This window comes from Crocuta crocuta, unplaced genomic scaffold (assembly GCF_008692635.1).
Source record: "Crocuta crocuta isolate KB4526 unplaced genomic scaffold, BGI_CrCroc_1.0 scaffold53, whole genome shotgun sequence".
NCBI lineage: Eukaryota > Metazoa > Chordata > Mammalia > Carnivora > Hyaenidae > Crocuta > Crocuta crocuta.
In genome coordinates, this window is record NW_027529432.1 from 1,222,565 (window position 1) to 1,233,478 (window position 10,914).

General features: G+C 59.0%; 1 protein-coding gene and 1 long non-coding RNA gene across 2 annotated transcripts in view; one reads left to right on the forward strand and one right to left on the reverse strand.

Annotated features, from left to right (window-relative positions):
* Positions 1–2,663: 2,663 nt before the first annotated feature.
* Positions 2,664–10,548, forward strand: OTUB1 (OTU deubiquitinase, ubiquitin aldehyde binding 1). The gene is made up of 7 exons (XM_077759698.1): positions 2,664–2,767; positions 4,262–4,323; positions 4,604–4,702; positions 8,595–8,713; positions 8,950–9,034; positions 9,127–9,321; positions 9,440–10,548. The coding sequence occupies exons 1-7, from the start codon at positions 2,710–2,712 to the stop codon at positions 9,635–9,637; spliced, it is 816 nt and encodes a 271-aa protein (XP_077615824.1). The 5' UTR covers positions 2,664–2,709; the 3' UTR covers positions 9,638–10,548.
* A 135-nt stretch (positions 10,549–10,683) lies between these two features.
* Positions 10,684–10,914, reverse strand: part of LOC144227917 (uncharacterized) — a 966-nt gene continuing 735 nt past the window's right edge. The window contains exon 2 of the long non-coding RNA XR_013334070.1: positions 10,684–10,814. This is a non-coding gene — a long non-coding RNA (uncharacterized LOC144227917). The remainder of the gene's footprint in view (positions 10,815–10,914) is intronic.

Below are 10,914 nucleotides of genomic sequence, written 5' to 3' on the forward strand. Positions count from 1 at the left end.
CGGGTTCTGTGCTGACAGCTGAGAGCCTCAAGCCTGCTCAGATTCTCTCTTTCTAGTCCCTTCCATCAAAAAAAAATAAACTTAAAAAAATAATAAAGTGGTGAGAGTAATAGAAGAAATGAAATGAGGGTACAGAAATAGTTACTAACTGCCCAATAAATCAGCATAGAGAAGATTGGGGCAAAAGCTGACCATCCTGGGCTAGATTAAGAGCCAAAGCCTCCCTCTGGCTGTTCCCTTCCTATTTTTTTTTTTAAAGATTTTATTTTTAAGTAATCTCTACACCCAAGCTGGGGCTCAAACCCACAACCCTAAGATCAAGACTCTCCCACTCCACTGACCGAGCCAGCCAGGTACCCCTCCTTCCCATTCTGCCTACTAGGGGACAGGCTGAGCAGCAGGTAGGAGAGAGGACCTTTGTTACTTTTGTACATTGGTGGGTTTTTAAAACACTTTTTTTAATGTTTGTTTTCGAGAGAGAGAGAGAGCACGAGCATGAGAAGGGAAGGGGCAGAGAAGAGAGGGAGACACAGAACTCGAAGTAGGCCCGAGGCTCTGCGCTGACAGCACAAAACCCAATGTGGGGCTCGAACTTGTGAATCGTGAGATCATGACCTGAGCTGAAGTCAGACGCTCAACTGACCGAGCCACCCAGGCGCCCCTGTACATTGGCTTTTCAAGCCCAAGTACCCCGGAGGGAGGTATTTACATGGTGTTGGCAGCCTGGCTGTGGTCCATCACTGGGTCACAACTGGGATTCCTTCTCAGTCTTCAGAGCTGGTCTTGACCATTAGTCCTGACCCCAGCTCCCCCTGTGTCCCTCCATGCCTCAGAGACTCCGTGGTCAAAGTAAGGGGGGTTAGAGGTGAAGTTGTCTTACAGCAGTTTTCAAGCTTTTGAAAAGCCAAGTAGAAATCACGTCAACTGTCTGAGCTCTCCATTTGAGAATCCTAGTCCTACGAACGGAAGATCTGACTGGCAGTTAGAGATTTCAATATTAATACTGGGAGAAGGTATGAACATTTTGGTGAGCATGGGTCCAAACGGGGTGGACCCTTTGCCTTCCGGAGTTTAGAAGTGACACGCAGGCTCAAGGATCCAATAAATAGGAACTTGCAGTGTTGCTGGAATACAAATTTGGCATTTGCAGTGATGCGGTGACAAGGCCACTGTGGGCTGTGTGGTGAGCCCGGGCACCAAGGGCACCTGCCCCAGTACTGGGGGTGGCCCATGAAAATACTGTCACATTCCACTCCCGAACTGTCACAAACTGAGGGGTCTGCATGGGACTCAGGCACAGCTCCTCCTCCAGCTAAAACACCCCCCTCCCATCATGACGAAGTCCCTTAACAGCGAAAAGTTGGGAAACCAAGCCACACACTGTAATTTCTCTCAATAGCATCTTTAACATCCAAAGACTTGCTGCTTTACTTATCTTTTTAAGTAAACTCTATCCCCGAAGCCGGGCTCAGACATACCGCCCCAAAATCAAGAGTCGCGTGTCCTATGGATGGAACTGGCATGGCACCCCAGGCTCGCCACTTTTTTAAACTTTTTATTTTTGGCGAACTCACAGGCAATTTTAATCGGTTACACAGAGAGATCCCTTTACCGAAATTTCCCCATTGGTAAGTCTTGCAAAATGACAGTATAGCACATACCAGGGGTTCGTATATAGTCAAGATCTAGGACATTTCAGGGGCGCCTGGCTGGCTCAGTCCACGGAGCATGCGACTCTTTAAGCTCAGGGTTGTGAGTTTCAGCCCCACCTTGGATGTGATTACTTAAAAACAAAATCTTAAGGGGTGCCTCCTGGGTGGTTCAGTTGGTTAAGCATCTGACACTTGTTTCCGCTCAGGTCGTGATCTCACGGTTGGTGGGATGGAGCCCCATCTGGGTGGACAGCAGAGCCTGCTTGGGGTACCCTCTCTTTCTCTCTGTCCCTTCCCTGCTTGCGTGAGCTCTCTCTCTCAAGATAAATAAACTTGAAAAAGATCTTAAAGAAAAAAGATCTAGAACATCTCCATTTCCACAAGGACCCCACCTTTTTACAATCACATCCACTTCCCTCCGCTCTCCCTCCCTTAGCCCCTGGCAACCTCTAATCTGTTTTCCATTTTTATCAAATTCTTAAAAAAAAAAAAAAAAAAAAAAAGACTGCTTTTCTCATAGCCAGAAAGGCGCAGAGGCCAGAGTTAGTTCCCAAGACTTTGGCCTTGACCCAGAGGGACACGTTCTCCCTGCCGGAACAGGACACCAAAGCCTGGGCCCGCTCAGAAGCGAGGCACAGTGGAACCAAGCGGTGATGTCCTGGGGCTCGGATGTTAGCGCGATTCCGTCTCCTCGGCCGGGTTCTCCTCACTGCCATCGCTGCCAAGAATTCCGGAGGGATTTTAACACCATCTTCCCACTTATCACAGTAACACAATCCGCTCTTCAAACTCCGGTGAAAATAAATCTGAATCGGCTCCGGGAGGCTTCTTATCACTTTGGGAACAGGGACGACGGAGCCAAGCAAGAGGGCGGGTGGTGGGCGGGCGGGGCGGCCGCAACCGCCGCCACACCTGGCAGCGAGCCCCACAGGTGACTCCGCCGGAGGGGATCCCGTCGCTAGGGGCGTTGCCAAGGAGGGGCCACGAGGAGGGGCTCTCTTCCGGAGGAGGGCAACTGCTAACCCGGAAGCGGTCGGCAGTGCGGCGCTGTTTAAAGATGGCGGCGGAGGAACCTCAGCAGCAGAAGCAGGAGCCGCTGGGCAGCGACTCCGAAGGTACTGACCCGGGGAGGGCCGTCCGGCCCGGGCTAGCAGGGGTGATGCCGGGTCGCCGCTTCCCGAGGAGGCTGCGGGCGGGGCCGCCGGAGGCCGGGGACGAAACGCACGGACGGCCCCTTCTTCCCCCGCCGCCTNCCCAGCCCCTCCACGCCGGGCGCGGGGCTCCCGGGTCCCCAGCCCTCCGGTCCCAGCCCTTGCAGTCAGGCCGGGGCCTAGGCCGGGCCCTGGCCCCCCGCCTTCTACTGAGCAGCCTGCGCCCGGGAGGGCGTCGAGTTACGCCGGGCCGCGGAGCACAAAGGACTGGGCGGGCCGCTCGGGATGCTGCGGGCGGCCCGGGGCGGTGAGCGGCCGGGGCGTGTGCCCCTGAGGACTGCAGCCTCCGGTTCTGGTCGAGTCCCCTCTTCTGGCCTAGCAGCCCCTTTCCGCCTGCCCGGGCATTGTTTTCTGAACACCCCTGGAGTTGGACCTTTCAAAAACGGTGCCACCCTCTGTCTTTTCACCCATGGTTAGGCCCTGGGGACCGAGTAGGTCACTTGGGTGGGTGGGACAGCCCTGTTCCGGTGTAGGGGATTAGTCAGGGCCCAGCTGAGGATGCTCTGACTCCAGAGGTTTGGCCTTGAAAGCCATTCAGCACACACACCACCTTCTAACCACACACTTGAGAGACCAAATGCTGGAGGCGCAGGCCCCCCAGAAGAGACTTGTTCAGGATCACGTGGGGAAAGAAAGAGCCAGGACCAGATTTCAGGTCTCCTGGCTCCGCACCAGTGGCTGCTGAGGGCGGGGCCCACAGGTGGATCTGCCAGTTCTCTGATGAACAGTTTGCCTCCAGGGTAGCACCTCTTTCTCTTGGCATTTCAATAGAGGGGAGAAAGGTGGTGGTAGTAGCCCCCATTTATAGTTGAGGAAACGCCCGGGCAGTAAGGTAGCAGAGGAGAGGAAGTATGACAAAGAGCTCAGACTTCAGAATTAGACACCCCTGGGTTTGAGCACAGGTCTTTGCCAGGGGTGACCTTGGGCAGGTTATTTCACCCGTCTGCATTCATTTTATCTATAAAACGGGCATTAGGAATACCCAGCAGAGCAGCAGGAGGAAGGGTGTGACGGAGTAAAATGCAGGCGTACGGGAAGCTTTCATCCAGCCCGTAACTCTGCCTCCTCATCTTACTTCCCCCCAGGAGACCTTGCCTGGCCCCAGAGCATTCCCAGGTGGCTGGGAATTGATGTTAGAAAGCAGGGGGGTGGGAGGGGTTAGAGCTGGACAAACACCTCAGAGCAGGGCGCACCCCTGCCCCCCTCACTTAAAAGATGAGAAAACTAGGGGCTGGGTGGGGAAAGGACTTTACCAAGATCACACAGTTGAAGATGCGTGCTTCCGGATTCCACGCCTGCTCTCCCTGGGCTGCTCTTGTCCTTGGCCCGGCTGCCTGGAGCCTGGAGTGGAGGGAGCCTGGGGCCCGCTGTAATCCTTGGCTTTCTCCCTTCTTCCAGGTGTTAACTGTCTTGCTTATGATGAGGCCATCATGGCTCAGCAGGACCGAATTCAGCAAGAGGTGAGGGGCTGTGGCCAGCGGCCCTACTGTGGGGGAGGGGCTGTGGCCAGCGGCCCTACTGTGGGGAAGCCTAGGCTGGGCGTGAGGCCGGTTGTTTATCTCTGCTTTGGAAGCCGCCTCCTCTCCAAGCTGTGCTAGGTACTGGATGCCTTTACTGGGGGAGAGGGGGCTGTGCCACCCAGGTCATTGCTCCAGCACCCCTCGTTTAGGCGTTCTGGCTGTTTGGTGTGGGTCACTCCATCCACCTGCCAGAGCGTGGTGGCTTTCCTCCCCGCTGCAGATTGCTGTGCAGAACCCTCTGGTCTCGGAGCGTCTGGAGCTCTCGGTCTTGTACAAGGAGTATGCTGAGGATGACAACATCTATCAACAGAAGATCAAGGTGAGAGCCTGGCTGAGGGGGCGGGGCAGGAAAAGCCCTGGGGGTTGGGGCAGGAGTGTGTGCCTGCTTCAAACCTGCTCCTTGCTGGCCTTGCCTCAGAGGGTAGCATGTCGGGGGGAGGGGAGCCCTCTGGCTGCCGTCCCTCAAGTGTGCGGGCTCTGGAATCAAAAGCCCTTGATTTGCTCTCCTCACTCTGCCATACGGCTGCTGTACCCTCTCGGCAGGTCCTTCGCCGTCTCTGAGCTGTGGGGTCCTTTTCTGTGAAATCAGAATGATGAAAGTATTTGCCCACAAGGCGGTTGTGAGGTTGGGGAGATGATGCCTGTGGGGGCTGGGTAGCTGGGAGAGGTGGGGTTATGGCAGGGGCGGGTCCTGCCCGGGAAGAGATGTGTGGGCTTGTGCAAGACCCTGTTGTAGCACTTACAACCCGAGGGAAGACCCTTCACCGCTCGCTCTGTGAGCCAGGACAGTGGGTATGTGTAAGTAAGTGTCTGGTAGGCACTGCCCGAGGGCTCAGTAAAGCCGCCCTCACCGCCCAAGATCAGAGATGCTTAGAACCTTCCACCTGTAAAAGGAGGGGCCTTTGGGGTTATCAGAATCAGCAGGCAGGGGTAGGTGGTAAGCAGTGGACGTCACAGCTCTGGCTCAGCCCACAGCCGGGAGCGGAAGTCCCTGGGGCAAATAGGAGCGTCCATGCCTGTCACTCCATCGCTTCCGAGTCTGGTTTTCCCAGACAAGCCAGAAATAATGATATTGATGTGAATTTCCTGACTTCCAAGAGTAGGCAGCTAATTCAAGTTTAAAACGTTGTGTGGGCCAGGCAGCACACCTGCAGGCCGGGCCCAGCTGTGCGTGGCCAGTGGTCTGCTCCTCGCTCAGCGTTTGTGATTTACCCACGAGGACTGTGGAGACAGGAAGGCACTGGCTCGGGGCCCTGGCAGACCCGGGTGCAAGTTCTGGCTTCACTTCTGGCTGTGTGTGACCTTGGGCCTTAGGCAGCCCCCCCCCCCACGTGTTTGAGGCCATCTCCACCCTGGGAGGATCCTAAGCCTAGACAGCAGAGCCCGAGCAGACTTGGGTGACCCGGCTCCTTTTTGGATGGGGCCCCTGTGAAGATTTAGGAAAGCGGACATTGGCCCCCAGCAAAGGGCCTGGCACACGGCAAGCGCTCAAAATGCTTCTAGTAGCTCTTCTAGTAGCTGCCGCCGTTTGGCCTCTGTGTGCAACGTGCGCTGCGATTTACCATCTCCGAGTGCGGGCTGTGCGCCAGGCACTGCGTTCGGTACCGGAGGTAGAGCAATGACTGCAACCCACAGGGTCCTTGTGAAGCATACGTGTCCCTGTGGGAAGACACAGTAAGGCAGAGGGAGCTCGGGTGTGGAGGTCAGAGGTCAGAGGCCCTGGAGAAGGTAAAGCAGGAAGAGGGGAGAGGGAGTCAGAGGCCTTGCTGAGAAGGGGGTGCTGGGAGTGACAGACCGGAAGCGGCCCGGGAGCAGGCTGTGGGCGCCTGGGCGGCGTGGCCAGGGCTCGGGGACAGTGTGGGCGGCAGAGCTGGGGCACAGGTGGGGGCTGGGAGAGGAGGAGTATGAGCAGGTTTCTCTGGTTACTCTGGCTGCTGGAGTGGGGAGCCCTGGGAGGAGGCTCTTGCAGTAAACGCGCCGGGGGGAGGGGAGTGCCTGAAGAAGCAGCCAGAAGCCGACTCAGCAGGAGGAGCAAACCTCTGGATCTTCTGCTTTCAATTGGATTGGGGGGAGGGGTCAGCGGTCAGGAGGCGTCATCGGGCTGGACCAGGAGGTGCTGGACCAGGGGGCGCGGCAGTTGGATGTTTGAGTCAAATAGGAGTGGAGGACAGAGGCAGGGGCAGGTGAAGAGTTCCGTCCGGGGCTATTTAAATCCCAGGACCAGCGGCACCTGACTGGCTCGGTGGGTAAAAGCACATGACTCTTGATCCTGGAGGCTGTAAGTTCAAGCCCCACACTGGGTATAGAGATTGCTTAAAATAGTTTAAAATCAATCAGTCGATCCCAAAGACCAGTAGTGGCAAGAGATGCGAGACTGTCGTGGGCGAGCGGAAGCTTTCCCAGGCCCGAGTGGGGTTGTGCCATTCACGCGGCAGGCACGTGTACAGGTGTGTGGCTCGCGCTTCCTCTGGCACGTGGCGTCTTGAGGGAGGGTGCGGTGTGGTTTGGTGGCGGCCCTGACCTTTACAGGGGGAGAGGCGGTGGAGGACACGGGGAGGCTGGGACCTGCGGGCCGTGTGAAGTACGAAGGAGGGGGCGTGGAGGTGGTGTCGTGGGGTGGATGGTGTCCCCCGGTGGGTGACGACCACCCTCGTGAATGCTGCTGAGGGGCCAGTCTGGGGAGGAGTGGGCCTGGCCCTCGGACTCAGGAAAGGCATGTGCGACCTTGACTAAAGGCTGCTTGGGTAGAGTAAGTAGAAGAGAAATGGACACGGTGAGCACAGTTTCGCTCTAAAGGAGAGCGGAGGGGCTGGGTGGGAGCTGGGAAGGAATTCGTGTGAAGCAGAGGATTTTTTTCTTGAAGCAGGAACTAGCCTTGGGTTTGTGTCCTACCGAGTCTAAACCAGTAGGGAGAGAGGCACCTGGGGGGGGAGGGGCAGGGGGTTAAGCGTCCGACTTCAGCTCAGGTCGTGATCTCGCAGTTTGTGGGTTCGAGCCCCGCATCGGGCCCTGCGCTGACAGCTGGGAGGCTGGAGCCTGCTTCAGATTCTGTATCTCCCCTTCGCTCTGCCCTTCCCCTGCTCCTGCTCTGTCTCTCAATAAATAAATGTTTAAAAAAAAAAACAACACAGTAGGGAGAGAAAAACTGATGGATGCAGGAGGAGGGGGAGGCTTCCTGGTTGATGCTCACGGGCTCTGATGTGGCCCAGAGGGGCAGCCTAGTAGCAGCCCCAGACCTCGGGGAATTAGGAGAGAAGGCTGCGAGCAGGTGTGCTGGTTGGTGCTAAGGGGTTCCGGGTGGAAGTCCTCAGAAAGGAAGCAAGGTCATTGGGAAGGTGGGTAGGGGGTGAGGGGTGGAGGAGAACGGAGAAGGCCTGAAGTAGCCCAGGGGAGGCCTGCTTGCTGGCGGTGCCGATGGCCCACTCGGTGTGGGGAGGTTCGGCAGACAGAAGAAAGCCCACCACGTTTGGGGAGGCAGCCAGAGATGGAGGAGGGCAGGGTAGGGTTTAGAAGGAGACCAGGCCTTGGGGCAGGGCTCGGGGCTCAGTCGGTTAAGAGTCCGACTTTAGGTCGGCTCATGATCTCACAGTTTGTGAGTTCGAGCCCGCGTCGGGCTCTGTGCTGACAGCTCAGAGCCTGGAGCCTGCTTCGGATTCTGTGTCTCCCTCTCTCTGCCCCTCCCTGACTCGCACTGTGTCACTGTGTCTCTCTCAAAAATAAACATTGAAAAAAAGTTTAAAAAAAAGGAGACCAGGGCCACTGGTTCCTGAGTGGGGACACTTGATGTGGAGCCCAGCGCCACACCCACGTGCTAACTCGTTTGCCCTGGACTCGCGTGGTTTGAAAGACTCTTCTCCGGAAAAGCTGTGTTGGATGAGGACTGACCGAGTTGCCTCTTTTTCTGCACAAACAGCCCTGCAGGCCCAGCAGCGTGGCCTGCCTAGTGGCCGGGGACGGCTTTGGTGGCCCACGGAGCCAGCGTGTCCCTAAGACACAGTTTCGCGGGGTTCGGGGGCTCCGGCCAGTGCATCTCTAGGTGCCTCGCGTCGCTGGCGTCAGCGGCCGAGGATGGCGGGTGGCCCCTGGGAGCTCAGTGGTCCCCTCTGTGGTGTGACCTGTGTGTGTGTGTGTGGGGGGGTTCTCTGGCCCTCCCTGGCTGTGGCCGGAGCTGATGGGCAGGGGGGTGGCGGGTGGGGGCTGCCTCTTCGCAGGACCTCCACAAAAAGTACTCGTACATCCGCAAGACCAGGCCTGATGGAAACTGCTTCTATCGCGCTTTCGGATTCTCCCACTTGGAGGCACTGCTGGATGACAGCAAGGAATTGCAACGGTGAGGGTGGTGGCCGCGGGCGGCGGGCGGGGGTTCCGGGAAGGCCCCCTTCCGCTCTCGGCGACTCGGAGGTGCAGGGCCACCTGAGGCCAGACGGTGGCTGGGCGCTCGCCGTGGTTTTCTGCTCTGAGCTGGGAGTGGGGGCCCCCCCCGTGTTGGCCGGTCCCCCACTTCTGCGCCGGCCTCTCTGCTGGCCGAGGAGCCCATGCTGGCCCCCCTTTCCCTCCCGCCCGCAGGTTTAAGGCTGTGTCTGCCAAGAGCAAAGAGGACCTGGTGTCCCAGGGCTTCACTGAGTTCACAATTGAGGACTTCCACAACACGGTGAGCCCTCTTGGCCAGGGGGGCGGGCGGGGCGGGCGGGGGCGGGGCTGACCATCTCCTCCCTTGTGCCCTCTGTCCTCTGTGGGTGGCAGTTCATGGACCTGATCGAGCAGGTGGAAAAGCAGACCTCCGTAGCCGACCTGCTGGCCTCCTTCAACGACCAGAGCACCTCGGACTACCTGGTGGTGTACCTGCGGCTGCTCACCTCGGGCTACCTGCAGCGCGAGAGCAAGTTCTTCGAGCACTTCATCGAGGGTGGCCGGACCGTCAAGGAGTTCTGTCAGCAGGTGCCGTCCCTCCCCTTTCTCCTCCCTAGGGGTCGGGGGGTGGGGTGGGACACGGGCCGGGGTGTGTGCAGAGTGGCGCCGGGACCGGGGCCCTGACCCCCCCCTCCCTGTGCCGCAGGAGGTGGAGCCCATGTGCAAGGAGAGTGACCACATCCACATCATCGCGCTGGCCCAGGCCCTCAGCGTCTCCATCCAGGTGGAGTACATGGACCGCGGCGAGGGCGGCACCACCAACCCGCACATCTTCCCCGAGGGCTCCGAGCCCAAGGTCTATCTTCTCTATCGGCCTGGACACTACGACATCCTCTACAAATAGGGCTGGCCCCGGCCTGCTGCTGCCCTGCCCGCCCTCCCCTCTGCCAGGCGCTAGACATGTACAGAGGTTTTTTGTGGTTGTAAATGGTCATATTTCACTCCCCTCCCCCCACCTCCCCGTCACACGACCTTCCACGTTTTATTAAAGGGGATGCTGGTGGTGAGCCGCGTGTGTGCGTGTCCCTGCTCTGCTGCTGCCTGCCTGGCTGCTGTGTCTGGCTGCCCCCCCCCAACCCCCCCAGGTGGGTTCTTCTCGGCCTTCTACCTGTCTGTGTCCAAGCCTCCCCACCAGGAGCAGTTTTGAGGGGGCTAGGCCTCTTGGGGACCCCTCCTGGTTACTGGGGTTCCGCTTCCTTCCTTTGTGGCAACCCCCCCTTCCCCTCCTTAGCTGGCCCAGGGGCTTCCAGGAGAATCTTGGGAGTTCCCTGGGGACTTGCCCAGGGACCGAGGATCACCCAGGCTTCAAGCTGCTCCCTCCTAGGCCCTGACCTGGCTGCACCTCGCGCTGCCCGTCCGGGCCTCGGACCTGACCCCACCGGGGGTCTGCATGGTCCAGTCCTGGGTGGAGAGGCCTGACGTGATGGGGCCTGGCTCAGGGCAGGTGGAGGAGCCGGGGCACCCCGGTGTACCCCCAGGTGGTGCCAACCTGGTGGGGGAAGGGTAGCCTTCAAGCCTGCGCGTGGTCCGTGGTCCCGAGGTCTAGGCAGGGCTTGCCAGGCCGCCCTTCCTCCCCCGCCCCTCCCCCTGCCTGTGCCTGCTTTCCACCCCCTTTGCTTGGGCCACGGTGTCTGCATTGCCTTCCTTTTTGCCTTCGCCTCTTTTCTTCCCTCACCCCGGCACACGTGGGGTCTTGGCCCCCAGGCTGTGAGCTCCTTGGGGGCAGGCCCTCAATAAATGGAACGTGCTGCTGCCCGCCTCTGCCGTCCGGCCCTTGCCTCCACCCGCCCGGCTCACCGAGTGCGCTCGCCGGCCCCTTTCAGCCAGAAGCACTTGTCCACACCCCTCTGGGCTGTCTCCTTGCCCAGCCAGCACTCAGACAGCAGGAGCTGCGACACTGGGGTTCTTTTATTAGGAGGCTCCGGAGGCGCAGGGGGCCGAGGGGAAGAATGGGGGGCCCGGGCTGCAGGCTTCGGGGCCCCCTTAGAGCTGGGAGCGCGGTCCGGTAGGCCCAGGCGAGTCTGTGGGCAGAGCAGAGCAGTCAGAGGGAGTGGAGGCTGGGGGCCTTCCCTCTTGGCTTTCCTGCGTGGGGGTGGGGGTGGGGGACCGAGGCCAGCCCTG

What these genes read in the sequence shown, in the direction of transcription:
- OTUB1 (XM_077759698.1), top strand. Translation starts at nt 2,710, where the DNA reads ATGGCGGCGGAGGAACCTCAGCAGCAGAAGCAGGAGCCGCTGGGCAGC. An exon ending in AGGACCGAATTCAGCAAGAG is followed by an intron (nt 4,324 to 4,603) that starts GTGAGGGGCTGT and finishes TCCCCGCTGCAG; the next exon opens with ATTGCTGTGCAGAACCCTCT. An exon ending in TTGAGGACTTCCACAACACG is followed by an intron (nt 9,035 to 9,126) that starts GTGAGCCCTCTT and finishes TGTGGGTGGCAG; the next exon opens with TTCATGGACCTGATCGAGCA.